Below are 16,463 nucleotides of genomic sequence, written 5' to 3' on the forward strand. Positions count from 1 at the left end.
TATTTATTTAATGTCACAAAGACGCTAGAAAGTTTTGCAAAATCCCACACCGCATGAATATATGTGAAAATCCCAAATTTAACCGTTTATAGGAGCCAAAGATTTCATTCGACTCTGCTCCAAACATATGAGTAAAGACAATAAAATAAAGACACCATTTTAGTATGTAATGCTTTAAGGTCATGAGTCAAAGGTCACACCTCAATGTGTTGTAATAAAAACATAATAAAACATGAGAGTTTTAGTATAGTCCTTGCTCTTCTCTGAGTGCTCTTGTTCAGAATTTATTTTTATTTAATCTTCTCTTGCACTTTTATGACCTTCATCTCTCTTTGAACAACAAAAACTGTTTTTTTCTTTCCTGTAGCCGTTGGGGATTTAGTCTGCTTTTCGGCACCCTTACTGTGACATTTAAGAATTGTAGCTCACCCTAGCATCATACTCATGATTTTTCTCCTCAGTTTTCCATGTCCCAGGGCCACCACCAAGGGGCTGAATCCCACAAACAGTGAAGAAGAAAAATGGGAAACAGTCAGCAGCCCTTCAGCATGGTGCCCCCTGTTGTGGTTGTAGTACGTTACTGCAGCAACCTGTAGCACCCAGCAGACAACAAACAGCAACACCAGAGACATGATTACTTGAGCTGCCTTACGTTCGCTAGACAGATGTTTGTCGAGTTCGGTGTGGGTCCCTCCTGAGGCAACAGCTCGGATGTGCTTGGCCAAAGCGTGCAGTGTGGCAACATTGGTGCAAACCATCAGCACCAGCGGCAACACCTCGTTCACTGCCAGCGAAGTAGAGGCGAAGACCGTGCCTTGTTCTTCTGATGGAAACTCCCAGACGCAGCCTAGCAGAGGCCTGGTGGTGGAACTGATCACCATCAGCTCCACTGTGGCATTGCCTCTAACATGAGTGCTGTATACCAGTGCAGGGACAGAGAAAGCCAGGTTCGCCCCCCACACCACCCCCAGGACAACCCAGAGCCGCCGCCTCTCCCTCTGGACAGTAAGAGGTCCAAAGGCCACATTTTGGCGTCTCAGTGTGGTGCACTGAAAAGCACTCAGCGTCAGGGTCATCCAACATCCCACGGCTCGCCACCACACCCACAGCAGCATGAAGACTCTGCACCATCCGGAGGACAAATACAGATCCAAGCCCAGGTCTGACACAAAAATAGGCACTGTGCGGAAAAGTGAGCTCAGCAGGTTTGCTAGGGACAGGTGCACCAGAATAAGGTCCGAAGGAGGGAGTCTCCGAGGTGGAGTCTTAGTGACTGACTGAAACACCTGATAGCAAAACGAGACAGACTGAGAACAACTCAAACCAAAACATTCAGCCCACTTCACACTCCAAATACTGTGTGCTTTCTCACCACATAGATGACCAGGATGTTTCCCAAAATACCAGAAAACACCAAGACCCCAAACAAAATCGCTTCTACAGTGAGGACCTTTGACATGGTATCATCCTCTGCATGGCGACGTACTTCTCCTTCTCTTTATAACAAAAGGCTGGTATGTGAGCTTGAAGAGCTCTACTCCTCACAGTTCTCATTGTGTTTTATACATGCGCACACTGATAAACAAACACATTCATCACACATAAACAAATGTTGCTGATCAGTCTCAAGGTCAATTTAATCTGACCATTAGAAGCTGCGAGAGCACGAAGGTACGCATTTTCCAGCTATCCATGCGTCACAGAGCAGTTCAACATGCTGCCCATCAACACACGAACACCTGCAAGTCACTACTCATACTAACCACAGCACATAACTCTGCAATGGATTAGCAATCTGACCTGGGTATTATTTGTTTGTTTTTATTGTCTCATGATAAGCTTAGCTAAAGGGCAATAAAGTAACAGGTGACCAAATGCACCAGAAAGAAAACGTTCAAGTGATTCAGCACTTAAAATCTTTTAGTCAGCCATTCACACTCACTCCCTTGGTGTTAATTATTTACCGGTTAATCTCTTGAGAAAACTCAATTACTCTTAGCTAAGCACATCTTAGTTAAATGTACACTGAGAACCGAACATCATCATTATGAATCAGCAGTGGAATTTTTTTCCGCTTTGTTTTCTGTTTTTTATCATCAGGAGAGTTTCCATAAGAGAACCCATGAATCTCCAAAATACTAATGTATTTGTTTTGTTTTGTATTTACACTGCATATTGCTGTAGACTGCACAAAGTTCTTTTTGGGGCGGGGGGGGCTTGTATTATGTGGAGGTCAGATGTTCGTAACCAAAAGGTTGTTCATCAAACTCCCAGAACCAGTCTCAACAACAGCAAACATTAAGACTCTCACAGAAGAAGGACTGCATCAGAGTATAGCCGTGCATCAACAGAGTCCAAACTCACAAGCGGATATAACAACATGTTATGAGCACATGCAAAGTGCATTAATGTGATTTTGAACCACATTTAATCAGCAGCAGTGACTTTGCTTTGAAGAACCTGTTAATACTCATGTTTCGAACATCAATACAAGATGTGTCATGAGTGTCATGTCATCAGTCTCGGTGTAAACTCGTCAGTTTACAGACATGCAAAGTGCTTAAATATTAAATATCCCAGCTTTATGTCATCTAATGCTGAGCAAAGTGTATGCCTTCCTGCTCTTTCATATGACAAAAACTGCGACCAGCAACAGTAAATTATATACTACAAAGTATATAATTACAGTACAAATACTGAATGATAAGATTGCTGGACTGTGGCTTTATAACCCGAGTACACCGCGGACCAAACAAATTTTAGCTGTAGGCTATTTAATACAAACGTGGATGCAATCAAAAGCACTCTTATGTTAGCTTAAGTTGGCACGCTGTGTAAAACGTAAATAGAAACAGAATGTAATGATTTGCACATCTCATTAACCTACACTTTATCTATAATAGAACACAGAAAACATATAAATATGTAAACTTTGACATTTTACTAGTGTGTGACAATTTTCAGCTTACTTGAATTTGATGCCCTAATTGGGATGGGGGGGGGGGAAATGCGTTACTAAAAAGAAACAGCTGGAGGATCAGTCTGCATCTAACTACTCTTGAGCCGCTCCCTTATCACAAAGTGTTTTACACTGGATGTCCTTCCTGACTCAAGCCAAAAGGGAATTATATCTCTGACTGGAACCAGGTCAGCAACCTTTTGCTTGCCTAACAACTACGTAAAGGACTATGGAGCCACACTGCAACTAATTAGGTTACTTAGCAACAGGTCATTAATGTCATTTGGCATAAAAAGAGTCTTTGAGAGGCAGATTTTGTAGTAAAGATGGGCAGAGGTTTAAGCCAAATGTTTGTGGAAGAATTTAGAAATAATGTTCCTTAATGTGAGGAACATTATTTCCTCACATTAAGGAGGAAATAATGTGAAGACTTTGAATATCTCGTCATGTGCAGAGCGTAATATCATCGACGGATTCAGAAAATTGGGAGAAATCTCTGTGTGCAAGGAACAAGGCTGAAAATCAATATTGGATGCCCGTGATTTTCAGGCCCTCAGGCAGCACTGCATTACAAACTGTGATGATTCTGTCATGAATCACTGCATGGGCTCAGGAGCATGTTGAGAAATCCACAAATCTGGGTTAAAACTCTATCATTGTATCATCTGGCCTAAAAAACAAAAGGAGTGAGAGCTTTGGGCTTGTTATCAAGAGTCAGTTCAAAATCCTGCAGTGATAGTCTGGATGTGGATTAGTGCCAGAGGAAATGGCATTAATGCACATCAGGAAAAGCACCATCAGTGCTGAAAGGTACATACAGGTTTGGAGCAACATATGCATCCAGACAGCATCTTCTGTCTGGATGGGAGACAGCATGGCTTCATAGTAAAAGTGTCAGAGTGCTGATGGGCCTGCCTGCAGTCCAGACCTTTCACCAGCTGAAAACATCTGGCTCATTTTGAACCAAATATATGCAATTATGCACCCCTAATATATATTAGAGGTGCACATATCCATATTGAACCGTTCGATACAGTGCTTTCGGTTCGGTGTGCATATGTATCGAACAATACAAAATGTTTTATTTATTTTATCAACTTTTCTTCTGACGATGCTGTCTGTGTTGAGCGCTCAGTGGATCTGCGTTCGACTACTCCGCCTAGGCTGCACTGTCGAGTGCAGATCGACTGAGCATAGCGCAAGCTAGCAAGACAGAAGCTAAGCTCGTTGCAACATGGCAACTTCCTCAACGCTACCCGAAATTGAACCTCCCCCACCCTCATTCAGATCTGGCGTTTGGAACTATCTTGGTTTTCATGTGAAGCATGACCCTGATGGTAAGCACATCATGGACAAAAGTAAAACAGTATGTCAGATGTGCCAGGCAATGCTCAACTGGTGGGAACCAGAGGCGGAGGCAGGCATTTGATACACCTGGGGCTTAGCCCTAAAGGGTAGTACGCATGTGGGGGGGGCTTTAGAAATGACTCAAAGATTAATAGCCTCTGTTTTGAGTTTTGTTCAAAAAAGAATGACTTCATATAACGTTAACGGTGATTTGCGGCGTTATGGCGTTAAAGTCATTTTAACAACAGTAACGCTGACAGAACTAGTGGGAACACAACGAATATGACTGCACATTTACGCCGACATCATCCTAGTTCAAAGACAAGTGGAAGCAGACAAAAACAACAAGCATGCTACAAACTTTACCCGAGTCATTTAGACAGCCGTTAGCACATGATTCTCCTTATGGGCACCTGATATGTTTAATATGCTGCTGAGAATATAGCCCAGAAGAAGCGTATAGTATAGCTTTTATTTTGGAAAGAGCCATTTCGCTGTAATAAACTCTCTTTTCCAAAGATGAGTGATTTCTCGATCAGATAGATTTATTTATTTTTTAATAATTTTGTTGTTTTAGCAACATTACATTTAAAAATGTTGCACCCCTAATATATATATATATATATATGAGAAAGAAGAGCCAGGACTGCTGAGCAGCTTGACTTCTGCATCAGACAAGAATGGGACAACGTTCCTCTCCCAAAACTCGAACAGCTGGTCCCCTCAGTTCCCAGATGTTCCCAGGCTGTTGTTAACAGAGGCAGAGGAGCGGATGTAAACAGTGATAAACGTGGCTTTGTTCTGCTTTTTTGATATGTGTTACTACCATCAAATAAAAAGATGAGCTGATATTTTTTTCTTAAAGGTGTACATACTTTCATTTCAAATATATGCTTTCTTTATTCTGTTGTGGAAAAAATATGGGTTTGTGAGGTTTGCAAATCTTTCCGTTTTTATTTAATTTTACACAGGGTCACAACACTCTGGCTTTGAACTCAGTTTGACTTCATCTCAGACAATCTGACCATTTTCCAGGCTGAAGCCATGAAAAGAGCATCGATGCTGTAACGTTGTAACTGGGCACATTTTCTTCCAGCGACCCGACCATAAGTCATAAAGGATACACTCAGCGCAGGTGGGCAGACTTCAATCCCTCCATCAGTGCTGTTTTCGGGAGTCCGCACAGGTGACTTGACAGCTACCTGAAGCGCTGTGTGGGCTGATGACTCACAAACCGAGCACTGATGACAAGAAATATTTTGTGCACGCACCCACGCTGCCCAGCACTCCGCGGGGCGCGCTCCTGCACGTGCACTCTAACACAGCAGGCATCAAAGCCATTTACGTCAAGCCAGACGGGAAGAAGAAATCCAATCTGATGGCACGAGCCTGCTCCTCCGGTCCACTCCAACTGTCCGGGAGCAGCGAGCTGCACTGAGGCCACTTTTATCGCCGTTTCTGGTGCATTAACTTCATCCTGCAAGGTCACCCTCGGATCTCTCACCAACTGCACGGGGCGCATGACTCAATGTTATTTCTGTCGCCCATGGATCCCGTTTCACGCGGATTTTCTTCGCGTGCACTGAATTGGATCGCATCTTATGGCAGACATTTCAGCCATCGCCCATCTGATCCACTGTGAGAGGAAATAACTCGACGAGAGCTCGGTGAGATGACAAACCCGCAGCGACCATCCCTGCTCGCCTTATCGGCACTGCTGCTCTGCACGCTACCCCAGACAGCTGGCTCTCATCAGCTCAATAGCTCATCATTATCATCATCATCATTATCGACGCCCTCATCAGAGGTGAGAGACAGAAATAATGTGACCCAAAATTGGCTGAAACAGACTAACGTGACTCCCAGCGATCAGAGCAGGCCACCATCAAAGCATGAAGAGGTAACAGGCCACGTGAAGAGCTCCTTGTTCAACACAAGTCGAGGCAATAGTAATAATAATAATAATAATACTGTGATATCTGACAGCCCTGGCAGGGCACCGAGATGGAGCCCAGAGGACGTGCCATCGCCGGTGTGCGCCTACAGAGTGATCGAGGGAGGCATTGGGGGGCAGCTGTGCTTTCGGCAAACTCTGTTTGGGTACAAGTGCTCTAAGGGAGAATGCAGGAGTGCGGTGTCTTTCGGGAGGCTGGTGGCAAATATTCTCAACAACGGCAGCGTACTGTTACAGTGGACCCACGAGTCCGAATCCACAAAGACTAAAGAGGCCAGCAGTCCTGGGACGAATGCGACAGAGGAGGAAACTCCGCGATCAGACTCTGTTTTCAGGGGTCGACGCCACAGACGCGGGGGCTACGAGGTAAGCTGCTGGTGGAATGGCAGCTACACTCAGTTTGAGTGCGCCGGTGTCCATCTTGGGTCGGGCTGCAGGGACTTTCTGCTCACCGAGCTGCACGAGAACATCCCGTACCGCATCTGTCTGCGCAACCTGGGCCGCTCCGAGCCAGCCGAGAGGCCGGAGCAGCGGGACTGCGTGGAGTTCACGCTGCTGCCGTCCGGGATGCAAGACATTGTGATCGCCATGACAACGGTGGGCGGGGCTATCTGCGTGATGTTGGTCATCATCTGCCTGCTGGTGGCGTACATCACGGAAAACATCATGAGCCCCGCGGCACAGCATACGTACTCCTACCGCGCTCACTCACATCACTGATGCACTAAAATGACCCACATGAACGCGCTCCGCGGTCATGTGTTATCTCTGTGGAGACTTGTTTCTGCCCCTGGGGGGAAAATGAACAGAGGGTTTTTTTGTAATCCATGTATCAATATTTCAAGTTATTTTCTCAATTTTGAGTCAGTTTTTGCGATAATAACCCAAAATTTTGTTTTTTCAGTGGCAAAAAGAGTTTTCTCAGCTGCTGAAACAAGTTTCCATAAATCTCGCAGTCATAGTTAATATCTATAGTAGTCCTGTTTTCCGTTTTTCCAGTATGACACACTCATCCTGTTATGACCTAACTGAAGCACAATCTACTGTGGCTCTGCTAATAACATGCCTTCTGAACCTCGCGAGGATGCACTGAACCAAAATTAGCCTACTGGTTATCTGCAGTTTGTAAATACGGCAGTTTACTGTGTCACGTTTGGTCAAGGCTGTCTGGGGATTGAATCGGGCAGCATGTCTACAGCAATACCAATAATGAAATGGCTCTGAGTACATGAGAAACAAGAGTTTTGCTAAATGGACAGTCGGTAAAAGTGTCCTTAATGGGACACCGAAAAATGAAACTTTACCAGTTAACACATTTCTCCACTCGAGTCAGTCACAACAGCACTGTTTTTGCTTTGTTTGTCATTTTCTGAAGGGCAATACAATCTGGTGTACAATCTCCAAATACTGTGCCAAACATCTTCAGTTAAACCACCTTTCTGTCCTGCTGTCAGTGAATAAAGTACTATGAGGTCATTTTTAATATTGAGAAGCTGTCCTTTTTCTTCTTCTTCTTTTTCTGTGTGTGTGTGTGTGTGTATGCGTGCACATACAAAACAAGAACCAAAAAAATTAAAAATAAAATTGACCCACAAAACATTACAATGCATGAAAACTACAGAAAAAGACAAGATGGTGACTTAAATATTACAAAAAGATTAGCTATTAAGTTTCATTCTTTCATGTGTAGACAGGCAGACAGATTTCTTTTTCAGCTATTCTATTTTAGATTTGCTGCTATGTTTGGGATTATTGTGGCTTGTTCAGATACAATTTTACAAACCTAAGTCATGACCATTTTTTCCCGGCTCCCAAGCAGCCCATACTTGTTCAGTCTTTTTCTAACTGGACATATCTGAGTTTGAAATGTAGGACTTTGATTTTGCTGGGAAGTCCACCCTGAACACTTGCGGCATTCTCCAATGTTTTCCACTTGTGAATGATTTATCCTGCTGTAGAGTGATGGCCTTAAAACAGTTTGGAAATAGCCTTGCAATGTCGTAGACAGCAGCCAAAACACAGCACTGTACGAACATATTAAATACAAAGTAAACGTTGTAAGACATGAAATGTGGAATTAATGGTCCCTGTGTTTGTATGCCCTGCTGCTAAAAGCCCGTTGACTGTGTCTGCTTACTGAAGATTTTAATGGTACGAGAGATTTTAGCCACTTCTACTGTGGCGAAAAGAGAAGGCCGAGCTCTTCCGGCATGTTTTCCTTACTGACGTTACGTGGCCTCACTGCGCTGAGAGCTGCGAAGCTCCGCCCTCAACATGACATCACTTAAAGCCGTATCCAGGGCAAGGTGCCGCTCCGCCATTTTAACTTCCTGCTTCTATAGAAGACGAGCTTGTCGCGCTGTATCTACACTCGAAAAGCGTTTTCGTTGATCCAAACAACTGGTTTTTTATTCTTTATTTCTCTCATAGAGATAAAAGTAACAGCCTCAGTTAGGTTTTGAGTTCATATCGGTTAGTTTCAGCCGGAGAGTCGCGATGCCGAGCCACCCGCTGCGTGTAGCGGTTGTGTGCTCGAGCAACCAGAACCGCAGTATGGAAGCGCACAATATCCTCAGGTAAAGATGAGACGGCTGGAAGAAGAGAGAAGGAAGGCGGCCAAAAAGTGATCGAAATCTGTGCGGCTTTCTGAGCCGTGTCGATGCGGTGACAGCCCGTCAGGCCTCGACGCTTTTTAACAATGGACTTCGAGCTCAGAGCGCCACACCGAGGCTGCAGCTCGACTAAAACTAGCTTTCTGACCGTGTTTCACAGGTTTAGGGTCGCCTAGAATGGTCTTAACTAAGATTCTGCTGTCAAACTGATTTTTAGAGAAGTCACACCAAGGCCCAAGTTGTTGGGTTGTATTCTCCCCCCACATTTTAACAAGAGCGCCCCCTGTAGGGAATCCTCCGAGAGGGAGCGTCTGGAGGTTTCACAGCGACGGCAGGCTCCGTCAGCTGCCTCATCCACCACATTTTATGGAGTTTTGTGTTGTGTCGATCAGATGTCACTACCAAAAAGAGCCTTTCAGCCCTCTTTAGATATATTCTTACTAACTGCACTGGATTAGAAAAACAGGCTGGGTTAAAAAGATCTGCAGACCAGGGTGACAAACTGTCACCTATTTTATTTTTTTTATATTTAATTTCCTTTTTTAAAATTAAAATGGTCAGCTGAGGTGGAAATTGGTATTTTGAGGTGTCTTGGGTTTCATAAAGTCTTATTCTAAATATGTGAGGAGGCAGTTTACAGGGCTGGGTTTACAGGTTACGTGACTGCTGTGGAAAGACTTATTTCCTTGTGCTTTCGTAATATTTTCTCAAAGTTGTTTCATAATTCACTCTCTTGTCCTTTCCTCTCTGCAGCAAACGTGGATTTGATGTGCGTTCATTTGGGACAGGGTCTCATGTGAAGCTACCCGGTCCTGCTCCGGATAAGCCAAATGTGTATGACTTCAAAACGACATATGAACAGATGTACAACGACTTGGTCCGCAAGGACAAGGAACTGTATCCCCTTCCCACACACAACATCGCACACATCCTTACACTCACATATACTAGGAGCCAGATAAGTAAACGTGGGCCGTGTATCTGTCTTGATTAGATAGTTGTTTTGGACACTGGGCAGTGAAAGGAGATGAAACCACGTGCAGGGATTTAAAAAGAAAAAAAACCATGATGGTAAAAAGGTTTGTTTTTAAATCTTTAACATGTAGGGTGTGGAGAAACGCCTTGCAATACAGCAGCGGTGCAGCAGTAAGTTTGCTTTGGTAAGAGCTAGGATTTTATTTGTTTTTATTTGAAATTGGTGTAATTTGGCTCACTGAAGTTTCCTGTTTTTGCTTGTTTCTGTTTATTTTTTAACATGTTTAGTTCAAGTAGTTTCAGTCTTTTAGTTATTGTAATATTTGTTTTAGGCAACATTTAAATAAGTTCAGAGTTGGTGTGAAAATGCAAACCCAACACTTTGAGGAGGGTTAACTCACATCCAGAGTCTCAATAAATGTGCAGCGAAGCCTCGTCAGGCAGGTTTTTACCAAACTGACAAAGACAAAACTCAGTCTGCCTGTGTATACGTTTTTTGTTTTGTTTTTTTCTTTTTTAAGTTTACTTTAGCTTTTAAGTTAATAAAACTGGTTCAGTTTTATTTTAAATTCTGTTAACTAAAAGGTTTGAGGGTGTTTTGTTTTCAGGGGGGGGGTTTACCCCACAAACACCAGTTTTTTGTGAATTTGATGAGGCTGCTTAGCGTTACTGTGTAATGATTAATGCAATTATTGCATTTTAACAATACTTTAGAGTATTTGTACTGTTGAAGTAACACAAACTCGCCTTTTGTAGTTAGTCGTAGAGAATAAGTATTGTCTCAGTTATCAAAATTGTAAAACTTGATAAGGACAGAATATGAACTATTAGCAAAGAGGCTGAGTTTGCCCAAGTGGATGACACCCACTAACCCCAGAGGGGGGGAGGGGGGTGCATAAGGGCCATGAATCTAAGAGGTTGTTTTAAGCTGTAGGCTTGAGTGCCCCAAGGTAAGTTAAAGATTATCAGTTTCTCCTCATTAGCATGTGGGATGTTTATGCTAATGCAAGGCACTCAGACACATTAGATAATTAGTGGTGTTCAACAAAGAGTACAAGTGTGTTAGTCTTCAGTGGCTGCACTTTAACTGTGCATGCATAGGACTTTTATTTATTTATTTTTACTTTAATGATAAAGTTCACATATTTTCTATCAGTAACCAGTAATCATGGTCCTTCTATTTAAACCTTCCTTTTGTTTTAGTTCAACTTTTTTATTTTCTTTCTTTCTTTTTGTTTTTTTTAAATGTGCTAAAAACAGAAATCTGCCTTTAATTCATCTGGTTGTAGAGGCCTGCATGTTCAAAGGTCAGGCAAGTTTTCTCTGAGGTGTCATTTACTGTTGTGCTGCTGCTGGTCCTGTATTGTAGGTGTTTTTTCCCAGCCTGCATTAAGGTAAAGTAACAAATCTGTTCTCCTAAATAAGAAAATTACCCTGTGACACATGATTAACTTAAGTCACTGTGCTTGTATTTTTTTTTCTGTATTTTCTGCTGTTTTGCATGGATATCTCACTGATGTAGTGCACAACAACTACTTTTATTTATTTATTTAGACAATCTCTTCCCATTTGTAGTGAGTGGGTTGTATAGTTTATAATCAAATTTTTTGAAAATAAAAAACAAACAATGGTGACATTGTCTGCATCAGCCTGGCAGTACCAGTGTGGCTTGTTAATATTAAAACTCTGGATTTAATGCTGTTTAAAAAAAAAAAAAGTAAACAATGTTCCTGAAAATCCATCCTTTCAGCTTGTTTTCTGACCCCTCATTGGTGAATAGTCTGCACCACTAGAGGGCGATGTAGTTCATGTAACTAGACGTCACTGAAAAGTGCATCGTGCCCCCTTGTGTAGTTTGATCGAGATGCACTTTATATAGATGCTGCTTGGACCAGTGAGTTCAGTCTAATTGGGTGCACACTGAAATCCTCTCTCTGTTGCTCTGATCAGTTTTATTTTGTTTTGAGTGTTTTGTTTTGGGGGGTTTCCCCTTCTTGCCTCGTGCTGTGTATTCCTTGACCCTCCTCGCTCTTCAGATACACACAAAACGGCATCCTGCACATGCTGGACCGCAACAAGCGGATCAAATCAAAGCCAGAGCGCTTCCAGAACTGCAAGGACAAGTTTGACCTGGTCATCACCTGTGAAGAGAGAGTCTATGACCAAGTGGTGGAGGGTGAGGTTTTGTAACATTACTCGGAGTCATTCACAAACCCACCGCTTTGCTGCTTCTCCAACTGTTACCTGCCTTTACCTGGTCTTTAATGTGTTTCCTAGATTTGAATTCCAGAGAGCAGGAGACGCTGCAGCCCGTGCATGTAATCAATGTAGACATTCAGGATAACCACGAGGAAGCCACACTGGGCGCCTTCCTCATCTGTGAGCTGTGCCAATGTGTGAGTGACAGCATCTGAGAACTTCTTGATGAGGCGTTTTCTTACAATTTTATTTTATTTTTTTTAAACAAATTACTAATAAATATACACGTAAATAATGTGCAACACTGTTTCAGTTGGCACCTAAAGAAAGGTTAAACGATCTTTGTGAGTGGTGGAAATGAGGCGTGTGCGTGCACAGGTGGTGTTTTGATAGCTTTCCCTTGTGCACCCCTGCAGATCCAGCACACCGACGACATGGAGAATGAAATCGACGAGCTCCTACAAGAGTTTGAGGACAAAAGCAACAGGCCTTTCCTTCACACTGTCTGTTTCTACTAAGACTCTGCAACAATTTGCAATAAACACAGACCGAGATCAGAAGCAATCACACAGAAGTATATGGACACACATGCATCATACTCCTCAGTCATCCATGACTCAGTGCATACAGGTTGTGTGCCTACACAACCACAGACACACATAAATAGCTTTGGGTCAGGACCTAACAAATGGCTGCTGTTGGACATATTGTTGATAATGGGTTTTTCCTCTAAGCAGAGGATGGACTCGCTACTCTTGCTCTGCCTTTCATTCCTCCAGATCAAGGTCAGGCCAAGGTTAATCGCTCCAAATATCACAGGTCCAGTCAAATCACTCAACTATGTCTCCTCAGGGAGAGCCACAACACCCACAGGCCAGATTCAACAGCTCCTCCAGTTACTTTCATTTTTGTTTGGCACAGAATGTTTTTGTTTTTTTTCTTAGATCTATGATTAATTCAAGCATATATGCCAGATTTATTTAATATTTGGGAGGGTGTACATGTGTTTACATGCTGGAGGAGAATTATTTGAAGTGTATGCTTGTTTCTGTGCGACCATGTGTTTGTAGATTTAGTTAGGATTAAGTTTTAAGTGGGTGGGCTAATTAATAATGAATAACCAAACCTAGACCTCTGAGGCTTTCATCGGGTGTGTTTCAGATATGTGTTGATATTTAAACTCGATGCTGTATTTCTGGCCACAGTATTTTGTTTTGAGTTTTTTTTTTTTCTTGAACTGAAGCATTGTACTTATTTTCAAACTGCGAGCTCGGCTCAGAGTGCCTGATATTTCTTTTTTCCTGTATGTACATATGAATCTACTAAAGAACGAAGCCTCTCTAAGAAATCGTTCATGACCCTTTTTTTGACTTTATCAGTATTTAGTTCCTGCTGAGTTATTTAATTACAAAATGGGTATTAGAAGACTAACAGCGCTGTTAGGACTGTTTTATGAGTGATGAGGACAAATTACCAGAATTGGATATAAAATATGGGCTGATCTTTATTTAGATTTGAATTATTGATTCAGTTTGACTAAAGCAAATATATTAAAATATCAGAACAGAACATGGAGAGGCTCGGGTGGTAGAGTGGGTTGTATACTATTTGCAAGGGTGGGCATGTCTTCACCACATGCTGAAGGTGTAGGTCCTTCAGCATGGCAGTGAGGATACTCCCAGTGGTGGATCTGTAGAAATACTGGTATATTTATAATTAGAAATCTGCAAAAGCTAATAAAGTTCAAACATGAATGGTATGGAGTACAAACATTGCATCCAAAATATAGTGAAGTAGAGAGCAGCATAACATATAAAGTACAATGAAGGTGTACCTGAGTAAAGTACTGAAGTTAACATACTTGGGTACATCCAACTACTATTCTTTAATCCAGTGGTAATATGAGATAATACAGAAGTTGGGATATTTGGGGAAATTCATGTTAAAGAAGCCAAAACTCCACCTTTAAAAAAGTAGGTAAATAAAATAAAATAATACACACATTCCCAAAATTAAGAGTACTGCAACCCACTGAAACCAGAAAATCTCACAGGGCCCACCTAATCTTAAATTTTCGCTCTAGTCAAACAGAGAGCCTCATAAATTTACTTGAAAATTGCATTTAAAAAATCACTCAATGTAATGATTAATCACCTGTTTTAATTCACTTTTCATATAAATAAATACATATATATAAATGTGACTGTACATGTGAGTAATTTCAAACTGGATTTCTGTTATTAATGCGACCCACCTGCAGTACCTTTGCGGCCCTCCAGGGGCCCCCGGCCCACACTGGAGGCCTAACCCTAATCCCTCGCCCTAAGGGTAGGGTTACGAGTCCACTGAAATGCACTATCACAGAATTAAATGGCTCAGGTGGCTAAGAGCTCAGTTAGAAAAAAAGGAGGATAAAGGATTTCAGTAGATATAAAAAATAATGACATGGATACATGGATGAATAAATCGTGGATGAAGATTTTAAAAAAATAATTAAACTGTGAGAATAACAGTTAGATTGGGGGCCAAACACATTTTAGACACGCCCCTGCTCATCAGTGAAAATATAAAAGAGGGAAGGTGTAGGTCTGTTAGGTTACGTTGTGATGTGATCCTCGAGTTGGGGGACTTATGTTCATACTGGAGTGCAAAATTAAAACCAATGGAAGATGGACAAGAAAAGTTCAAAGTCATCAGGTGCTCAGTTTAGAAAAAAGAGAAAGGAAGAGGAGGAGAAACGAGCAAAAGATACAGGTAAGCAGATGTGTCATTGGATAATGGCAGGTCAGAATACTTTATTAATCCCTTTATTATGTGGGTTACAGTTGCTCCAAGAAGAAATGGTAAAAATAGTAACAGTAACAGACTAAACTCCAAACAATATGTTGCAGATTTTAATATTAATTAGTCATTGCCAATTGTTGATTTGTCCTGTTTTCATTGTATGACGAATTATGATGGCTGTTTGGTAGCCGTTTGCATACTATGCATACTCTCTCTCTTCATACATGTGTGTGTGTTTCTCTGGTGAAATTCAGTATGGTTCCGACAACAGTTTTATGTTAATGTACAATCCTTAATATGTTTTACGTGTGTGTTTGGGGGGGGGGGGGGGGGGGGGGCAGAGAGAGTGTTCGCCCAGGGCGCCAAACAGGCTAGGACCGCCACTGCGGATAGTGATAGTCGTATTTCAACTATTCTGTGAGTTTTGGAAGAACAAAAATGTTAGGACTGCCCACAGTCCACAGAGTTGAAAGAAAATAAGGTCCAGCTGATATTCAGCTGCATGCTGACCGTAACCATGATGACTGGTTACCGCCCGTGCTTCTGCGGGAGGTAACATCCACGCAGCCCACTGAACCTCAGCTCTTCTTCTATTACTGTTGGCTCTCTGTGGCTGTAATCCTGCTGCCACGGCGAACTCGTTTTTACCCCTCTGTAATTTTCTCCCTGTCGGGTAATGCGAGCTTCAAAAGCAGTGAGGGCGCCAATTTCTACTTGCGTCTATGTGCAAAACCGTGTAAGAATGTAGTTAATGTATTTTATAAACAGGCTTCTTATTTTAAGTTATCAGTTTGAAATTTTTTTACTGTGTGTGTGTTAACTCCTAACTCCTAATGTGTTAACTCCTAATTATTATTTTATTTATTTTTTATCTCCAGGTGATCGTTTCCATCATGGATGCCAAAATTCAGAAATATAAGGAACGTGTTCAGGCGTCCACATCCTGAACCCTCGAAGGAATCCAGCGGGAGCATGGTGCAGATAGAGCCACAAGTTAATGGAAGCACTTGACATAAAACTGTAGTTCTGACTGAAATATAACAGAATGTAATAACAGTTGTAATAATGATATTTTAGCAGCCAGTAGAACCACCAGCATGTAAAAAAAAACAAAAAAAACAACACACACACACACACACACACACACACTTCCTCAGGGAAATCTTGTAGAAGCAGATCTGCCATTTCTCAGCCTGTTTTCTCTGTTTCTGTGATATGGAAACATTTAAGGGGTTAAGAAGCCTTACTTATACACACATGTACTGTACACTGGTTGCCATACACTGCCTCTGCAACTGTCAGTGTTTTTCTGTGCTTGCTACTTACTAATAAAAATATAAATACATATATATAAAGCAGAGGTAAGGAGTCAGCTTGTGTGAGCTAAGCCCATTCTTAGGAGCTCAGGGCCACTTTTCTGGTCAACCAGGTCTTATGCAAGTAGCTCAAACAGCTCTCCCAGCATGATACTACAAAAGATTTAACCAGATGTTTGTTTTTTTTTAAATCAGTCAAACATATCCCCATCTGTCTAAAACAACCTTCACTTTCCCTGTCAGGAATGCCAGATTGATTTCTTACTCATGCAAACCTGCACATCACGCTACATAAGAGGGTCCCATAAAATGTGACA

General features: G+C 42.1%; 3 protein-coding genes across 3 annotated transcripts; 2 read left to right on the top strand and 1 right to left on the bottom strand.

The window, feature by feature from the left end:
- Positions 1-56: 56 nt before the first annotated feature.
- ora4 (olfactory receptor class A related 4) lies at positions 57-2,572 on the bottom strand. The gene is made up of 2 exons (XM_085275565.1): positions 1,373-2,572; positions 57-1,286 (listed from the first exon to the last, which is right to left on the bottom strand). Exons 1-2 carry the CDS (start codon positions 1,457-1,459, stop codon positions 426-428), a joined length of 948 nt encoding a protein of 315 aa, XP_085131691.1. The 5' UTR covers positions 1,460-2,572; the 3' UTR covers positions 57-425.
- A 3,491-nt stretch (positions 2,573-6,063) lies between these two features.
- On the top strand, positions 6,064-7,745 carry fndc10 (fibronectin type III domain containing 10). The gene is made up of 2 exons (XM_085274054.1): positions 6,064-6,206; positions 6,293-7,745. Exons 1-2 carry the CDS (start codon positions 6,199-6,201, stop codon positions 6,978-6,980), a joined length of 696 nt encoding a protein of 231 aa, XP_085130180.1. The 5' UTR covers positions 6,064-6,198; the 3' UTR covers positions 6,981-7,745.
- Positions 7,746-8,549: 804 nt separating this feature from the next.
- On the top strand, positions 8,550-13,394 carry ssu72 (SSU72 homolog, RNA polymerase II CTD phosphatase). Its single transcript, XM_085274055.1, has 5 exons — positions 8,550-8,836; positions 9,626-9,769; positions 11,884-12,023; positions 12,125-12,243; positions 12,463-13,394. The coding sequence occupies exons 1-5, from the start codon at positions 8,757-8,759 to the stop codon at positions 12,562-12,564; spliced, it is 585 nt and encodes a 194-aa protein (XP_085130181.1). The 5' UTR covers positions 8,550-8,756; the 3' UTR covers positions 12,565-13,394.
- Positions 13,395-16,463: the final 3,069 nt, after the last annotated feature.

The sequence above is a fragment of the Mchenga conophoros genome, linkage group LG5 (assembly GCF_057382185.1).
Source record: "Mchenga conophoros isolate Kocher_MC1m ecotype Shallow Benthic linkage group LG5, M_conophoros_male_GT1.1, whole genome shotgun sequence".
In the NCBI taxonomy this organism is placed as follows: domain Eukaryota; kingdom Metazoa; phylum Chordata; class Actinopteri; order Cichliformes; family Cichlidae; genus Mchenga; species Mchenga conophoros.